Raw genomic sequence first — 19,134 nt, forward strand, 5'->3', positions numbered from 1 at the left:
GTAAGGATCAGATTCTGTAAACCTTGAGGGTATAATCCCGAGATGGGGCAAGGGTCTGCATCTGTAAACCTTTCTCAATGCCCTGGCAACATAATCACCCATTCCTCCCTTAGGGTTTGGTAGTAACAAGGTGAGATCATAATATAGAAGGCTATGAATTATGAAATGTAGAATTAATTGTAAAAATGCATTCTAACTTGGTAATGCATTCAGTAATGTATAATAATTGTTGGAAATATGAGAGCTTCCAAGTAGGGACATTAGACCTCTTGGTCTCCCCATCCCTGAAATCTGTCCCCCTGCCCCCCGTCCACCCATCGAGAAACTCTGTTGGACCATGGCAATTATTTGCTTCCCATTTTAGCTTTTTTGATTGACTCTCCCCTTACAACCACATCCTTCTGATAACCACCTGCCACTATTACATGGTTATAACAAAAAAAAAAAAAAAAAGTTTGCTGCAATGTCAGATGACAGATTCCTTAGCAAACAAAAATAACTGTCTTACAAATTCCACAACAAACTGAAATAATTCTTCACTCACCTTTCTGTGGCAATGACAGTTGTCTTACATTACATAGCAATAACAGCATCTTTGGTAGCTACAGTACTTCTCGGTTACAAAGCAGTACCACATTTCCTCACTGACAAGAGCATCTCTTTGTACCAGTAGTTGTACCTTTTCTTTCGATAGCTTGCCATTTTAAGTGGTGCAATTTTCTGTAATGACACAAAACCCTTTCAACTACTGGAGCATTACAGAAATGAGGAATCTGGTAGGAAATGAATCCGCAACTATCAATTAACAGTTTATAAATCAAACCAGAATTAAGTACTTCTGATAATTCTACCTATTTCAACTTTAAAACTATAAAATTAATTCATAATTAGAAAATTATGACATCTAAAGCAACTGTGTATTTGTCAATATTTTGGTAAATTTCAATAGTTTTTCGGACTCCAAACTGCTGTTCTGAAAGGAATTTAGTGGGCTGTATTACAGAGAAAACTGCTCTTAAATGGTCGGAATTCTTAAAAAAAATTCTGGGTTTTGTTCTTCATTCTTTCCCCTTTTAAAACACATTGGTTTATAAAATTTGTTTAAGGGACATAAAAGTTATGATTGTTTTAAGTTTTAACAATGTCCTGTTTCGCTGCAATCAGCAGATTGAAAATTGATAAGTGTTTTCAATAGGTATTATTATATAAAAGTATTATAAGTAACTGAGTGAATTTATTAAATGATATTCTCCCTTCCATTGGATTCTAGAAAAGTTTTTAGATTTGGAATTAGCAAATGAGTAAGTAAAACTTTCCGTCCTTGGTATTAGTTAGTGTTGAGTGGAGTTAGGGAGTTATGGTTGGAATTTTAAATTATTTCTTGGGTGGAGTATTCAGTAAATGTAATTACCTTGAAATTATATTATTGAACTAATGCTAGTATGGCCTTTGTCCTTCGGTTACTATTTTAGCCATCTTATAGAATGTCATGGCATCATTGTGAGATGATTGAGATATTCTAGGCTGTAAACTTTGAATGTCATTATTTTCTATACATAAGTACACTACTATGTGGATTTACGTCCTCTTCCAGGATATGTTTAACAATGGACAAGCATATTAGATGCCTGATGCATGAACATATAGGTATGTTAATTATCAATGATTCACTCAATGAAGTGAATTCCATTATGCACGCTGGCCACATACTACTAGATCATTTGTGATGGGTTGGGCTTCTCCTATGGAGTAGTGTTGACGTGTCTAAAGTCGTATCGCTACAACTCTATCCGGCCAACGCAGAATAGAATGATTTCGCCGAGTATCCTATCCTCTCTTGTATAAGGAAGCCCTAATGCTATTTTTAATTGATCAAAGGGGACTGTTAGTGTAGGTTTTTTTATTTTCCTTATGTTAGGGGGTATTTATTTTTCCTACACATATATTATTAAGCTTGTTTAGGTTATTAGGTGTGGTTAATATGAGGACACGTGGTGGAATACATTAGTTACATGTGTAACTCTCCACCTCACATGGGTAGTTGAGTTACACACCCTCTTTTGGCTTGTTGTGCCACCTCTCATAACCACTATTTTGTCATTTCCTAAGTGGGTTATGGGGTAGTTGGGTTTCTCACCCTCTTTTGGCCTTATGTGCCACCTCTTATAACTCCTTTTTTGTTTTCATGTAAGGAGGTTATGCCACATGTTTTGACATTTACCAAGTAGGTAAAAACCTCCCACCTTTTATGGGGTAGTAGGTAAAACCTCCCACTTTTTATGGAGGTGGGAGTTAATGCACCTCTTGGTTGTATATGCTATTATTTTTCTATATAATAAGCAATATACTTTCACCTTCACTAGTTAAGTGATAGCTCGGTGAGAGTCTTCTCTAAATTCTCTTCTTTATCTCTATTTTTCTCTCATATCAGATTTACCTTCATTCAGCTATTTTGATCTTCGATCATCCGTTGCTTGGAGTTGCATGTGATCTATGACCGACATCAGATCCTGGCTCGATTCTTGCTTCTCACAGAATTTAACATGGTATCAGAGCCGTGTTGTCTGGTATAGCTCATTGCTTTTCTGATTTATTTGAGAGATTTGAGATTGTTAGATAGCTAATATTTTTCTTAAAAACCAAGTATGCTCTTCTCCTGCATTTTCGTGTGATCTAGAGAATCAGAACAGTTTAAAGGAAAATAAGCTTCTAGTTAAATCTGGTTTTATATATGTGTTCTTTGAGATCTGGGTGATTGCAACATTTTTGGTAATATTGGAGGCTTCTTTAGCATTTCCAGAGTGTCCAAAAGGCTTGTGAAAATCATAAGTGACTTTTATTTCACCAAATTCAGAGTTTGGAGAACACAGTAAAAAAAATCAGAGTGAAATATTTTACTAGAGCTGTTTTTATTTCGGCCCTAGTGTTCTAACCTCCGTTCATTTTCAGAAAAAAAGATTTCTGGGTTTTGTTCCCAGCATCGAAAAACTTCTGGGTTTTGGAGGGTTTTTCTAGAAAATTAATAATTTTTGCAGAAATCGAGTTTCAACAAGGCTTAAGCCGTTTTTCTATCAGGTAAATTCAGCAACCTTTCTTAAAAGTTGCATAACTTTTGCTTCGGGTGTCAGTTTTTTGCAAATGAGTACTTGACGGAAAGCTGGAAATGAGCACTCTTCATAATTGCAGGTCTTATTGAAATATTCTACCCTTCTTTGTTAGATATTGCAGGTTGAATTAGCTGCATGTTTTTTTTCCCCTTCTATAGATCATATCTTTCTTCTCACAACTCTATTTTACAAAAACGAATAGTTGTTGGAAAGGTATTAAGATACATTGAGCAGCTATAAGGCTAATTTTTTCAGATTTTGTGTTAAATTTATATGTATTTAAACTTTCTATTTTAGCCATTAAAGCCTTAGAAAGCATTGTAATCTGATAAAAGCCTTGTAAATGCACTAATTATAAAGTGCCAACCTTGTAATATTTGGGAGGGGGTGATTTCAAAGACTAGTGAAAAGGGGGGGTGTCTCTTGTGTCTTCTTTCTTGCACTCTTCTTGACTCTTTGCAATCTTCTTTTCTGCTATCATGGATGCATCTACAGTTCCACTTTTAACACCATATAATTACTTTGAATGGAAATCTAAGATGATAATATATCTGAAAAGACATGGATATCATCATGTTACTATGGGATTTGAAACTGAACTTCAAGATGCTGCAGAAAAGATTAAATGGTTTAATAAATGTGATGAAGCTTTTGGTACATTGTGCATGTCAGTCTCTCCTGACCTTCTTTTTCACATTGAATCTGCTACTACACCAAATGCAGTATGGACTACTTTGGGAAACCTCTTTGGTAAGCAGGATGAACTAAGAGGTCATCAATTGGAGAATGAACTCATAGGGTTGAATCCAACCAATTTTGATACTATACAAGACTTCTTCACTAAACTTAAGTCTATAAGATTGCAGTTGGAACAGTGTGGAACTAAGAAAGATGATAAGCAACTGATCTTGAGTATTCTTTCTAAGCTTGGTCCTAACTATTCAGTGTTTGTTTCTACATTCTATGCTACCAAATGTGCCCTAGGTACCACATTTAAAATGCCTTCTTTAGATGATTTTGCTGCAGAACTCACTAGGGAGCAGGACAAATTGGTTCAAATGGGTACAATAAAGCCCTCTAAGTCACATGCCTTAGTTGTAAATCAAGGCACAAAAGAACAGAAAGGGTCTAGTAAGCAAGATAAGAAACAAAAGAACCAAGGAGAGAAGAAGAAAGATCAGAAATCTGCTACTTCAAAAGCAGACAATGAGACCTCTTCATCAAAAGGTGAACAACCTAAGAAGGAAAAGGTCAAGTGTTCTTATTGTAAGAGGCCTAGTCATGATGAACATAAGTGTTTAAAGAAACAAATTGATCACCTTTCAAATCTTCTTGAAAAGAATAATATCAAGGTTCCTGATTCAGTCAAACAGAGTTCATCAGAAGGATCTTCTAAGGACATAGATAAGAGTAAGGGGAAAGGAAAGGGTAAGGCCCTAGTTGCTATTGCTTCACAACCAAATTCTTGGATAATTGACTCAGGTGCTTCACACCACATGGCTTCTTCAAAAGATGATTTCACATCTTTAGAGCCATGTTCTATGCCTTCCATCCTAATGGGTGATGACACTCTTGTTGAAGTGCATGGGAGAGGGTCTGTTGATGTGGGTGAAGGAACATTTCAAGATGTCCTTTGTGTTCCATCTTTATCAACTAATCTCCTATTTGTTTATCAGATCACTCACACTGGTTCTGGCAAGCAAGTTGAGTTCACACCAGATGCAGTGGTAATCAGCGAAATGCATAATGGGTCTACTGTTGCTGTGGGAAAAGCAGATCATCATTCTAGATTATATCAGTTTTCTCACTTTGTTCCTGACTCTCCTTCGACAGTTTTACTTACTCATGCAGATGAGGTGAGTTGTTTGTGGCATCAACGGATTGGCCACTTGAACTACCGTTACTTGCAACAACTCGGTCAACAAGAAATGGTTTCAGGGTTGCCTTCTATTCGATTTTCTGATGGAGTTTGCCAGGGGTGCATTTTTGGTAAGCATCCAAAGGAGAAGTATGATAAAGGTAACGCTTGGAGAGCTACACAACTATTGGAGTTGGTACATAGTGACTTGGCAGGACTATTTCCACAACCATCCTTCAGCAAGGCTAGATATGTCTTGACATTTATTGACGACTTTTCCAGATATACATGGGTTTACTTTCTCAAACAAAAGTCTGAAGTCTTTGAAAATTTTCTAGATTTCAAAGCCTTTGCAGAGAAACAATTTGGGAAGTTCATCAAGATTCTGCGTACAGATAATGGGGGTGAATATGTTAATAATCAGTTTGAACAGTTTTGTGCTTCAGAAGGTATCAACATGCAGCACATAGTTCCATATAGTCCTCAACAAAATGGTGTAGCAGAACGAAAGAATAGGTCCTTGAAGGAGATGGCTAATTGTATGATTCACTCCAAGTCTTTGGCACCTCAGTATTGGGCAGAGGCCATCAACTGTGCGTGTTACATCCAGAACCGAGTTCCTCATAAAGCTGTGAAGGGGGTAACTCCCTTTCAAGCTTGGACTGGTCGAAAACCCACAGTTAAACACTTTAGAGTGTTTGGTTCTCTTGCATGGGCCCACATTCCAGCTGAAAAATGCAAGGCTATGGATCCGCAGAGTAAGCTTTGCATATTTGTTGGATATCCAGATGATGTCAAAGGGTATAGGCTTCTCCATCCCACTACTCATGAGTTGTTCATTGAGAGGAGTGTTCGTTTTGAGGAGAGTTCTTCTAGTTCTTCTCATACCACCTCTCCATCCACTATCACATTGGAGAAATTGCATTATGATGACAGTTTTTCAGAGGATCTTAATCCTCCTAATCTTGATGAGGAGTCTTCTTCCTCTACTTCAGATGGTGACAGTGATGATGAGGATTCACATTCCTCTCATAGTCATCATTTAGAGGCTGATGATTCTCCCCCAGACTCTCCAGCCTCAGTGCCTCTTTGGACTCGACAAACTTTTGAGTCAGCAGGAGATTGGCTTGGTGATCCATTAGATACTAGAAGAACAAGGTCACAATTTCAGCAAGCTCCACATCTTTTCATTGCTTCAGCTTCTGATCCACAGTCCTTTCGAGAAGCTTCAGGTGTTCCTGAGTGGGATGCTGCAATGCAAGAAGAGTTCAATTCCTTGGAAAGGAATCACACATGGGATTTAGTTCCTCTTCCTAAGGGAAGGAAACTTGTTCGATGCAAGTGGATCTATCGAACAAAATTTGCAGCGGATGGGTCGGTTGATAAGTATAAGGCTCGCTTGGTAGCAAAAGGTTTTTCCCAAGTTCCAGGGGTTGATTACTCTGAGATTTTTGCTCCAGTTGCTAAGATGAATTCCATCCGACTTGTTCTTGCTATAGCTGCAGCCCATCGTTGGGAAGTTCATCAGATGGATGTGAAGAGTGCATTTCTTCATGGTGACCTTCAGGAGGAAATCTACATGGAGCAACCACAGGGGTTTGTTCAGGATCCTCACTTTTGTGTCGACTTCGAAAGTCTCTCTATGGCCTCAAACAGGCTCCTCGAGCTTGGTATGCCAAGATGGACTCATTTCTTCTAACGGTTGGTTTCACTCGGTGCCATTCCGATCCGAACGTATACATTCTGCAACAGGATGAAACTCTCACATTTCTGGTTCTCTATGTTGATGACTTGTTACTCACAGGGAGTCACTCATCCACCATCAAAGCAGTGAAAATTGCTCTACATGATAGATTTTTGATGTCAGACTTGGGTCTTCTGCATTACTTCTTGGGAATTGAGATCACTCAATCATCTTCAGGAATCTTCCTTGGACAACCCAAGTATGCACTTGATATGCTCTCCAGATTTCACATGGCTGATTGTAAGCCTGCACCTACTCCATTTTTGTCAGGAGTCAAACTTGAGGCTAAGTGCTCTTCACCCTTGGTTGATGGCACTTTATATCGACAGCTTGTTGGAAGCCTCATTTATTTGACTCATACGAGACCCGACATTTCTTATGCTGTGGGCATGGTCTCTAGATTCATGCAGGAGCCACATGAGTTGCATTGGAAAGCAGCTAAGCGGACCCTCCACTACATTTAGGGTACTCACAATTATGGAATTCAGTATGTAGCAGGTGTGGATATTGACTTGGTAGGATATACGGATTCAGATTGGGCAGGTGATTCTCAGGATCGCAAGTCTACTTCTGGGTATTGCTTTTCACTTGGTTCTGGTCCAGTTTGTTGGTCGAGCAAGAAGCAGTCTGCAATTGCTCTTTCATCGACAGAGGCCGAGTATCGAGGGGCAGTCAATGCCACCACTGAGGCTATTTGGCTTCAAAATATTCTTACTGAGTTTGGTATTCCAGTTAGAAAGCCTACCATCATCTTTTGTGATAATCAGAGTGCTATACAAATCTCAAGAAATCCAGTTCATCATCAAAGGACGAAACACATTGAGATACATATGCACTATATTCGGGAGCTCATTCAGGAAGGCATCATCGATCTTAAGTATTGTTCTACATCGGAGCAAACTGCGGACATCTTCACCAAACCTTTCACTGAAAGCAAGTTCCTTCATTTGCGATCTTTGCTTGGGATGCAAAAGGTGTCTACTTCAGGAGGGGCTTCTTAGTCCTTCATTCTTTCTCTCTCTATTTAGGGGGGTCTATTCCTCTTATGGGGGGGCTTCTTCTTTTGGGGGGGGATATTTATGTACATGGGTACCTAACATGGCCTCATTTGCCGGGACCCATCTTTTCACCCACCTAAGCTATGCTTAAGGGGGGGTGTTAGTGTAGGTTTTTTTATTTTCCTTATGTTAGGGGGTATTTATTTTTCCTACACATATATTATTAAGCTTGCTTAGGTTATTAGGTGTGGTTAATATGAGGACACGTGGCGGAATACATTAGCTACATGTGTAACTCTCCACCTCACATGGGTAGTTGAGTTACACACCCTCTTTTGGCTTGTTGTGCCACCTCTCATAACCACTATTTTGTCATTTCCTAAGTGGGTTATGGGGTAGTTGGGTTACTCACCCTCTCTTGGCCTTATGTGCCACCTCTTATAACTTCTTTTTTGTTTTCATGTAAGGAGGTTATGCCACATGTTTTGACATTTACCAAGTAGGTAAAAACCTCCCACCTTTTATGGGGTAGTAGGTAAAACCTCCCACTTTTTATGGAAGTGGGAGTTAATGCACCTCTTGGTTGTATATGCTATTATTTTTCTATATAATAAGCAATATACTCTCACCTTCACTAGTTAAGTGATAGCTCGGTGAGAGTCTTCTCTAAATTCTCTTCTTTATCTCTATTTTTCTCTCATATCAGATTTATCTTCATTCAGCTATTTTGATCTTCGATCATCCGTTGCTTGGAGTTGCACGTGATCTATGACCGACATCAGATCCTGGCTCGATTCTTGCTTCTCACAGAATTTAACAGGGACAACCTCAAGGTTCCAAATGTCAGTTCTTGACTGTGGGATAGCTCAACGGTCGATGTGTTTTGCTTGGAGCACAAGGGGCCTTACGTTTTGCAACAAGCTGGTTTGTATCTGATTCTTGAACTGGGAAATAAAAGCAAAAGAGAAGGGTTTAGGAAACCTAAAGTTAATAAGACTGGTATGCGGGTTGACGGATTCAACATAACCAATCCCTGCTTGGTCAGAATGGCTCACAACCTCGTAGGAATAGTGCAATCTTCAAGGGGACTTGGAAGATTTTCAGACTGCAAATGCATGGCCAAACAACCAATTTTGGCGTAGCTCAGACAGACACCTGCAATTGAACTAAACACGATTTAAAGGCTTAGGCTAACCATACACAAGGATACACGATCAACATATCCTCAATGGTATGAGCCTGAATCCATTAGATACCTACACACCAAGAAGATCTATCTAAATTGCTGAAGAAAACCATGCAAACGGAAAAAAACCAAGATAACAAACACCATTCTTCAATGTTTATATATTGATTTTGACTGCCCTTACAACAATTTTTTGCAGCATTTCTATGCTAGTCGTAAAATCTAACTTTCTACAAAACTCTAACCTAGTCTAACTGAAATCTAACCATCTAACAATAATCTAACTATCTAACCCTTTACAAAAGAAAGGCCTCTGCCTTTTATAGATTTTGCAATTCTGAATTAATGGCCAGGATTGACTACATCCAAGGGTTGCAATCTACCTTCCAGAAGCATGGCAGCTTTAACCTATGCCTACTCAATTCTCAGTTATCCCTTCAACCACCTTCTCAACTGCCTACCACTATTTGGCTTTAATTTGGTCTATTAGGTAGCTAGACATAACTGTCCACAACTGACCTATGTTCCACTTTGTTTCAAAATATCTTGAAAAAAAACCCACAGGTAGCTTTACATTAAACAATTTCAGTTTTTAGAAACTGAACTTCTGGAATTAAATTCAGCAGTGTATCCTTCTGAGAATGCATATTTGTAGCATTTTGAATGTTCTTCGGTCTTTGGTCTCGGTGGTGGACTTCAACTTGTCGTCCAATGGCACACTTCCCAATGCTTGCTTCCGATCTCACGCTCCTGCATCTTCTTCTCCAACTCCCAATGCTTGGCTTTGATGTTGTGTTAAGTCGTCACTTTAGCTCCTCCCGATGTCGTTTTCCTACGAACAATCAATTTCACCTTTAATCAATCAATTTGAAAAATTAATTAAATTAATTTGACAAATATTAAATTTTATTTAACGTTTGGCTTCGTCTCGGTGGAGTTCGGGCTTGAGAAGCTCTTTGTGAAATGTATCTTTTAAATGTCTCTCCTCAAACGTAAAATCCGATCCTTCATCTTGATTCGCTCTCCAACTTAGATGAAATTTAGGCCTGAGAGGTGTACTGCGAGATGTTAAGTTTAAGCCTTTTTAAAAAGCATATCCAATTTTGAACGCTTCACCTAAAATGTGAGATTTTGGCTTTCCATTTTAACACCACCCTTGTGAAATTTTGCGTGATTTTACCTTTTAATCACTTAAGTCCTAGAATTTCGGGCATACTGGGGGGTTTTGAGAGATTTACTTTTTAGGTTATAACCCCCCTTTTGGCAATTTCAGTTTCAACAAGTAAAATGAGAGATGATCTTTAACTTATGTTTATTTGCTCTCCTGACTTTTCGGCCCTTGGAGCTGGAATGAGAGATGTTTCTAAGTTTATAAAATGTCTTCGCCTTCACTTTCGACCAACTCTGGCGTCTTGAGAGACTTGATTTCATGTTTTACTTGCTCTCAAAGTCGAATTTCGGGCCTCTCAATGTTTTGGGGAGAAATTTTAAAACGCCTAGCTCCTTTGAGTTTTCGGTCTTTTCATGTGGGTTGAGAGGAGAGACTTTATTAAAATACCCCCACTTTAGCAAACTTCGGCTAAATGCATCCTTTTGTGAGGCTTTATCTTGAGTTAAAACACTTTGTTTTACAAACTTCGGGTCACTTGAACGAAATGAGAGATTTCATTTAAATGCGTAAGTTGGAAAACTTTCATTGGCAAGTTTCAGGCTTATGAGTCATTTTGCATGATTTAATTCCTTTTCACCTTCTCGACTCATTGGGCGATTTTGACTTGTTATTTCCTTGTTTGCTCTCTTCACTGATGATTTTTGGCTATAGAGCTTATCGCGCAAACTTTGGGTTGTTTTTTTGTTATTTTCGGCTTTAGAGTCCAAATTGCACGATTTGGAGTTTTTTTTTGCTACTTTTGATTCTATGACCTTTTGTCTTCAAATTTCGGCTAATCGAGCTGAAAAGTTCGAATTTCGTTTTGAATATTAAAGTGCCTTTGAGAAAATTCGGCCATTTTATCCAGAATGCGCGATTTTGGAATGCAACGCAAGGTTTGTTTTTACGCCTTTCACTTTATTGATATTCAGGTTTTTGAGGATTCGCGCAAAGTTTAGGGTTTGGAATTTTCAGCCTACCTGCCGATTTTGAAAGTTTAAACTTCATTATTCTTTTTTGTCTTGAAAGACACTTTGGCGAACTTAGTCTATGTTATGATTTCTGGCTCATGAAGTGAAATTGCCAACTTTGGTTTTCTTTCATCACTTTCGGCTTATTAGCCAGTTTTGCGTGATCTAGAACCTTGGAATTTTCGGCCATGAAGCCAATTTTGTGCTCTAAGCGCTTTTACCCTTTTTGGCATGTGAGGTGAGTGCGATTATTGTTCTCACAAACTTCGGCACCTACTGCAAATCGCGCGACTTTGCTTCGTTTTTCCCTGCGATGTTGGGTTTGCAAATGAAAATGCGACTATAGTTTATGTTTGCCTTTCAAAAATCGAGCCCTTATGGTGAAAATGCGCGAACTTGTGAAACTCGGGCTTTTGGATGCTTTTGTTGCTTCACTTAGTTTACACAGTGAATCGGACCTCTGAAGATTTGTTTCCTTTGCCCTTGCGACCTCACATGCCTATTCTCATTCTATCGGGCAGACTGCAACTAAATTGGGGGGTCCCTGTCAACAGGACAGGGATGTGGTGCAATATGCACAAGTAGCATACAAAAGATAATGTTTTGTGGTAGGGTGGATATCACCTCAATGATGCTCTCTCTTTCTCTTCTGCTTCAAGTTATGGAGAAGGAAACGAACAAGGTTTGGTAGTACAAGTGTTGATGTATTTATTTGTCTTGTGATCTATTGATTGAAAGAGTAGTGTTTTAAATTTGCTACGAAAGAGAATGGCTAATTTAATTAAATTGTTGTATGTGTTGTCAATTTGGTTTCAAGGTGTGTGTACTTGCATTTGTACATAAAATGATTTGAGTTTTATAGTTACGATGGCGTATTTTAAATTGATTTGCAATAATCATGATGATTGTAGAATTATTTTATATATGATAAGAAAGAAAAAAAAAGATTAGTCCAGTATTTGACTCCTTTGACTTTGGATTATGTTTATTTTTCTCTTTTATTTTCATATTTATTGAGTGTTTATCGGAGTGGATATTACACCTTAGGGATGTGTGTGTGACTGAAATTTCTGAAAGTGTCTTTTTATTTGTATGGTTTAGTAAATTAAAGCGGAGAGCTTTCAATTTTTGTGACTGTTTTGTTTATCTTTTGTAAGGTACACGGCTAGGAATTCCAAATCCATTTCATCCATTCAAGTCCTCAACAAATTTTAGTCATAGTTCTCTTTTGATACGAGTAGCTTCAGCTAGCTTGTTTAATTGTATTGCAAGACCTTCTCCATACAAAAGAATTGCCTTGTGTGTGGTCAGAGCAGATCCCACATACTGCAGCAGGAATGGGTTTCCATTGGAGGCTCTATCTATATTAAGTTTCCACCATAACAAAGGAGGAGATAATTTTGCCAAGATGATTTGCAATTGCTTTGTGTTCCACCCCATCATTGGAGATTGATGATATTTATATATGCTTATACAACTTTTACCTAATTAGTGGATGGATACTGCAACTCGAAACCAGTATTTCTTCAAAAGATTATCTTCAACTTATATGAATAAAGTCCAAAGCATAAATGTACGGAAGATTTTGGGTTATGATGTATCCTATTTATTTTCTTATATGGATATATATGGCATCACATTATGCATCTGGTTTGTGTGGCAAATGATGATTCTTTCTTCTGTTTTAACTTTTGGTATTTGGAACAGGTTAGCACAAATGTTATTCGTCTTCACATTGATGGAGTAGTGGTTGGAGAAAAGAGAGTAGCATATGCATCACAGAATGGTGTCATAGAGGAGAACTTGAAGCCTCTAAACTTAGTTGGTACTGATAGTAACTGTAATGGTGTACAAGGATATGCTCATTATGTTAGGATCTTGATCCAACCCGCTGTTACAAATCATTATGTCAAGGTGCATAACTGTAAATACAAAATAGAAACCAGAATGTTCTTGTTCTGTAGATTTATATAAATATTAACAACTTTGTAATGTAAGAAAATTCACTTATTCTCCAAGGTTTTTGCTTATCTGAGATTAACAGAATCCACCGCTGGAATTGGCACTTGATGGCTCATCTGGTGCTTCAGATGATTACAATCTTGAGGAAAGTGGTGATGGTATATGGAGTGTTGTTGGAGGCAAGGTGGGCCTGTTTGTTTTCTCAAATTTCTTTCTTGTTGTTCAATCTTTTTTTAAATGATTAAACAATTTACTCTCTGAAAAAAGAAGAAAATTTTCAGAGAGTGGTTGAAAAGATTTTTCTCATTTCTTGAGGGTTACTAGAAAATTTCCACTGTCATGAATTTCCAAGAAGTTATAAGGGTCAATACTCAGTTTTGGTTTAGCACTCACATTGAATTCTCTCTGTTGGTTAAGATTTCAATGAATTAATCTCAAAAAATAGGTTTAGTTATAGAACATCTTTTTCCTTTAGTCTGTTTTACATCCCAAAAATTCAGTCTTACAAAATTGGTACATTTTCACCTAGCAGAATTTGTGGTCTTATGTTGTGACCCTTGTTTGAAATGCCTCTTTATCTTTCCAGGCATCCTGTCGAAGGAATTTTGCACTTGATGTTGTCTTATTAGATGCACTTGGTCGTTCCATTCACAAAGATATGGAGGTGCTGAATATTTTTAAAGCTTTGTTTATTATGTGAACAATTTCATTTGGTGTTTAATCTATTCTATGATTTTCAACTAGGTGATTTGTGTACTTAAAATTATATTTTCCAGCTTGTTGCATTACTTGTGTATGCGGATAATGGAACCCTTGTTGAGAAACCAAAAGACAATGCAGAAGCTCCGCTTCTTACCACCTTTGATGGTGTTGAGTTTCCTTCGACTGAGCGTCCAATCAGACTTATTCATGGGCGTGCATCTTTTAAGCTCAAAATATCCCAGGTATCTCTTATACCTAGTTATATTAACTAAAATCTTCTGATGCGTAGGAAAGGTAATTTGCTGCTTAGTTGCTTATTATAATTTTTTAATGTGTTATCTCAGTCTTAGAAGTTATAACAGTTTCTCTTAATATTAGATAAACTTCAACAAGTTATAATGGTTCTTGATTGTGCCTTTTCTTTCAATTTACAGCTGTCCTCTAAATGTGACAATAGGCTGTTTCGAGTATGTTTTGATTCATCTCACAGTATGAACTATCCATTTCTTCGAGTATTCTCACGACCAATCCGTTGTGTCTCAAGAAATCGTAACAGTCGAACACTATCTGTATCATGGAAAAAGCCTAATGCTTCTGCATATCAACTTGACACAGCATGCTCCCCAAGAACTGATGAGCCTTCAGAATCACAACTGGTAAATGGAGACAACCTTGTTCATGGATCAATCACTCAAACTACAAAAATTACACCAGTATTGAAGCGTGTAAAGGTGGGACATGAAAAACTGTCCATAAGACTTGCAAATAGTAATAGTGATTTAGATCAATATTCTAATGTAGAAGGTAATGCTTGCAACTTATCTGGTAATGATACATCGATTGCATCACCTACAGAACTGCCCAAGGTTTTACATGGGCACAGTCCCTTGGGAGCTGCATATGGACATTGCAGAAATGACTCTTCTGATCATGCAATGCCTCTGCCAATAAATTCAAATCAAACAGATTCTTTGTTTAGTACAAATTTGAAAATCAAGTCAGAAAATTTTCAAGGAACGAATAGTATTTGTGACAATATTTATGCACAAAAGTCAGCTGCCATGAGATTTGGGGCATCAGAGGGAGCATTTTCAGACTATGTAGTTTTTAAATACTGTCTTGAAAATATATTTAATCGTTCTCTTTTCTTGAAAGGAACTGTTATGTCCAGAAGTGACCAGGATGTGGCAGATTTTGCAGCATGTGTTTCTCAGTATACAGGATGTCATCATAATGGGTAATTTTTGTTGTTTTATCGCAGTCAGGTGCAGGCTTATTAAATACCATAAGGACATAAAATTTCTCTTTCAAAAATGCATTATATCAACTTTTCAGTCATTTTGGGTTGAAATCAGTATGTTTGATAGAATTTCATATTGCTTGTCAAATCTTAAATGGATTGATAATTAATATGCTTCCAAAAAACCAGGTATCAGATTTTGATTGCAAAGCAGTTGATCCAAGAAGGAATTGATCTCTGGAAGATGCTTACCAAAGACATGTATCCACTTCCATGGGACACTGTTATACATCACATGGAAAAGAGATTTATTATGATTACAAATAGTAAAAGAAGAAAGTTCACTTCTCAGGTCTGGTTAGAGCACTCCAAAATACCTTCCAGCTCATTTGATAGCTTGCAAAATCTTTTTTCTTAAAACATTCAATTATGTTTGAGTCGTAGAATAATCATGCATAATGCTGGCAGGACAAGGAGTTCTTGCGGAGAATAGCTGGTTGTAGTGAGACTATTGTCCGTGAAGAGTTTGACCAGTTGTGGCAGTGGTTATTCCCTGTGGCATTGTCTTTGTCCAACCCCCAGATAAAGAGAGCCTGGGAAAGTATGGAGCCTAGATGGATTGAGGGAATGATATCACGTGAGGAAGCTGAAGCTTTACTTAGTACTTCAGAGGGATCTGCAAAACCCGGATCATTTATAATTAGGTTTCCTAGCTCACGCAGCTGGCCACATCCAGATGCAGGTGCCTTGATTGCTACTTATGTTGGTACAGATAATGGGTTGCACCATAGAATTTTGTCACTTGAAGAAAGGTGCGTGATTTCCTTTCTTGGGCCTGGAGAAAAACCTATCTTCTGAGTATGGTTTCTGCATATATGAGTTCAACCTTAATCATCTTTCATTTATTGGAAATCAGGCTGAGATATTTTGCATATTTGTCTGAATGAACTTTTTTACTAAAATAAATTATAAATAAAGAATTTGGAAGGTCAGCTTCCCTAACTAGTATAACATGTATTTTTGTATATATCATTACTGTGAAAATTAGGAAAATCCTGTAGTGATGCTGGATATAAATTAGCACACCTACATATCATTCTCAAAGCACCTATTCCATTTAAATCACAAATCAAGGTAAAAATATGTGCTCTTCAGATAAAAATAAAGTAAACAATGTAAAAAAATAAAAAAATAATTCTAAATAGTTCTAAAGTAAAATAAAATAAATCTTAAGGAAATTAAAGTAGTTCTTCATTAAATGGCCTAAATAAATTAAAATAATTCTTAAAAGTTTGATAGGTTGTGAGGTTGCTGGCATCTTAATGTAACTTTTTTAGATTGTTTATACTTTATAGGATAGATCTATAAGTTATTTGTTATATCAGCGAGTTATTCTATTTACTTGTTATTTTATTTGCGTAAGAGTTATTTTATTTTAATTCAGAACTATTTTATTTTCAAGGAGTTATTTTATTTTACTTTAGAACTATTTAAAAATTATTTTATAGTTTTAATTTTTTTTGAAATATATGTTCACTATGCTTTAGTTTTTATATGTACATGGTCACAACATGACACACTGTTGATGGTACTGTAGAAGGCTCTCGGTGTAATTATAATCCTAATCTAACAAACAGGATCCACAAGCATTCATGAGAAAGAAAGTAACCTAATTATTATCCCACTAACCATAAATGGGATAAGTCCAAAATTCAGATTGAGAAAGCTGCGTGCTTCGCTTGAGGTGTTGAGCTTTGCGTGCTGGCTGGCTAATTGACTAACTCTGAGCTAATAGAAGAATGCTGCGATTCATTGCTGTGCAATTAAGATAGCAGCTAACAAAATTGTTTGCTTTAGTAAGCACTCTGAATGCGAGCTTGAATTGTAACAAGGATGCTCTGCAATATGGTGGCTGCATGGATGCTTCAGATAGCTCAGTTTGCTAACTGCTTTGTTAACGGTTATGGATTCTGCTGTGCACATACACAGATCAAGAGTTGCACAATGTGTAGGTTGTTTTAGTTGGTGCATTTCTGGCATGTGATGTGCAAATGCATAGACAGTATGTGATTATGTAACAGATTGATTTGTTTGTATGGGACATTGGCATGGCTAGTACACAGTCAGCCAAGTTTTTACTTGGATCACAGTTTTATTAACTCTAAGTAAGCCACCTTTATTTTGTATGTTTATGCATTGGATGTGAACAAGAAAGACTTTTTGCTTGCATGTGTGCAACAAAACCAGGTTGCTTAACCTTGCACATGTATTGAGATCTTCAGGAAAGGAAAAAATTTCTTTGAACCAAATTCAGTACATGCAGGGTTTCAAGGGAAGTGCTTTAGTTTGAAATGGTTAGCAGTAGCACCATTGTTTGTCCAAACTTCAGGGATGGGGGGACATGCGACGTGGGGATGCAGTTTAAGGGATAGCAAAAGTTTTCCTACATTTTTGGGACAGCTACTAAAATAACTTAAACAAAAAAGTAAAGCAACTGCAATTTTTAAAAGAAAAAATATTTTGACTGCTGAATATGCAATGAAAATCCTCCCCCTATTAGCTTTTGAGGGATATTTACATATTTTATCCTGAAAAAATTCCCTTCTAAAAAATTTCTTCACCAAATGGAGCAGGCTGACCAGTCCTGAAAAAGCAGGCATACCCCTCTAAGTTCCTTACTCTTTGGGATGTTATGGATGTCACATGAACCCCTGGGGACATGTACCTGTAGAACACTGGTTAGCACTGAATGCACTCAGAATTTCTGGGTGCAAAGAAAAATTCCAAAACAAGAGGGACTGGGTTCCTAGAGTTACAGTAGAAATGGCATAATCCTAGAGAAATCAACAATACTAAAGGACGATTTTGGAATCTCTTGTGCTGGCTAGTTCACCAGCTCCTAGCTAAATAAATGAAAGAATCTCATGAAGTAATTTTATACAATTGCGTTGAAGATTGGCCACAAAAAAGTTTGTTTCAGTAATTACTCGTAATGTCAATCTGATTCCTGATAGCTCTACAGCTTGGTGGTTGTGTGGTTAATTCAGATTCCCTTACGTTCTGATAGTGCTTACAAATTCTATTGCAAAAACATGTGAATTGGCTGCGACACAACTTGCAGGTGTTCTTAGGTGGCATATTAGGTGTCAACACATTAATTATGTGCGTTGTTTTTGCACAAAGGTGTGCAGATTGATTTTGTTGTGCAGGAATTTGTCACAGCAGGCTGCTGTCTTTCAACTCTGTGTTTGATAATAATTCTATTCTTCAATAAAGCCACCTTCTTGTTGTTTGGTCATATCAGTCAATTTCTCTAAGCAGAGAAAATTGCTTCAGATTTATCTCCTATTTAACTTGGCTGAAACATAATGAAATGAATACTTGGATTCAATTCAAGCTAACTCATATAGGGAACCCTCGAGACAGTCACCCTGCACTTCCTTACCAGTAAATATGTCTTCCACATTTTCTTAATCACATGTATATCCTAATGGTTGCTAATCATGAGATATACTTGGTCAGAATTTTCTTCTTTAGTGCATGCAAGCTTGTAAGCCTTCCTGTTTTAGCCATCAATTGTACATTTTTTTGATTGAGTTGGCAAGGCTTAAGTTTGAAGGTGGGTTGAAGGCTCCATTGCTAAGCTGCATTTTTCAGGGTGCTTGAGTTCTAGGCTTGAATGCAAATAAATTCTGTAGTAGGAGATATTGAATGCTAGAGGCTAGGTGATTTTGTAAACTAGGGATTGCAATTAGTTGTTGGAGTTGCTCCATCCATGTGAAGGATAAAAACCTAATGGTCTCAACTCTGTGTCCCATGTAGGAGAGTTTGCTCTAAATGATTTGAGCAAGAGGGTAGAATGACATTGCTTGATGAAGGCAATAGAGAAAGTAAGAACCAATCTGAATTCACATGCATTGAAAGTATGACCCGCCACTCCTTTGCCATTACACCAATGTAATCAAGTCTCATTTTTAATCTTATAACACATACTAAGGTTAACTCTGTTGCTGAGTTGATTTCAAAGCCCAAAATGCTACCTTCATCTCCACCCTTCCCCATAATGTTGAAAACAGAACCACAATCTTCCAACTAATCCCTCTTTGCCTTAGCATGTGACTCTTGCTCCCTGAAAAACCTGTAATCCATGAAGCAGTTGCCATCCCTATGCATGCTTTTGCTAGCAATGTTGAGAATGAGAAATACCATCCAAACG

At 37.4% G+C, this 19,134-nt stretch overlaps 1 protein-coding gene across 4 annotated transcripts in view; it reads left to right on the top strand.

Annotated features, from left to right (window-relative positions):
- LOC131041534 (SH2 domain-containing protein A) overlaps nucleotides 1-19,134 on the top strand; it is a 39,792-nt gene that overhangs the window by 18,933 nt on the left and 1,725 nt on the right. For 3 of the 4 annotated variants that reach the window (XM_059216728.1, XM_057974663.2, XM_057974662.2), the window contains 7 exons: nucleotides 12,722-12,928; nucleotides 13,059-13,160; nucleotides 13,563-13,640; nucleotides 13,753-13,920; nucleotides 14,113-14,915; nucleotides 15,108-15,270; nucleotides 15,387-15,730. In XM_059216728.1, the coding sequence (XP_059072711.1) occupies nucleotides 12,722-12,928; nucleotides 13,059-13,160; nucleotides 13,563-13,640; nucleotides 13,753-13,920; nucleotides 14,113-14,915; nucleotides 15,108-15,270; nucleotides 15,387-15,730 (1,865 nt within the window). Of the gene's footprint in view, nucleotides 1-11,632; nucleotides 11,697-12,721; nucleotides 12,929-13,058; nucleotides 13,161-13,562; nucleotides 13,641-13,752; nucleotides 13,921-14,112; nucleotides 14,916-15,107; nucleotides 15,271-15,386; nucleotides 15,731-19,134 lie in introns of those variants that run through there. The other variant, XM_059216730.1, reaches the window with a different exon arrangement.

This window comes from Cryptomeria japonica, chromosome 2 (genome assembly GCF_030272615.1).
Source record: "Cryptomeria japonica chromosome 2, Sugi_1.0, whole genome shotgun sequence".
NCBI classification, from domain to species: domain Eukaryota; kingdom Viridiplantae; phylum Streptophyta; class Pinopsida; order Cupressales; family Cupressaceae; genus Cryptomeria; species Cryptomeria japonica.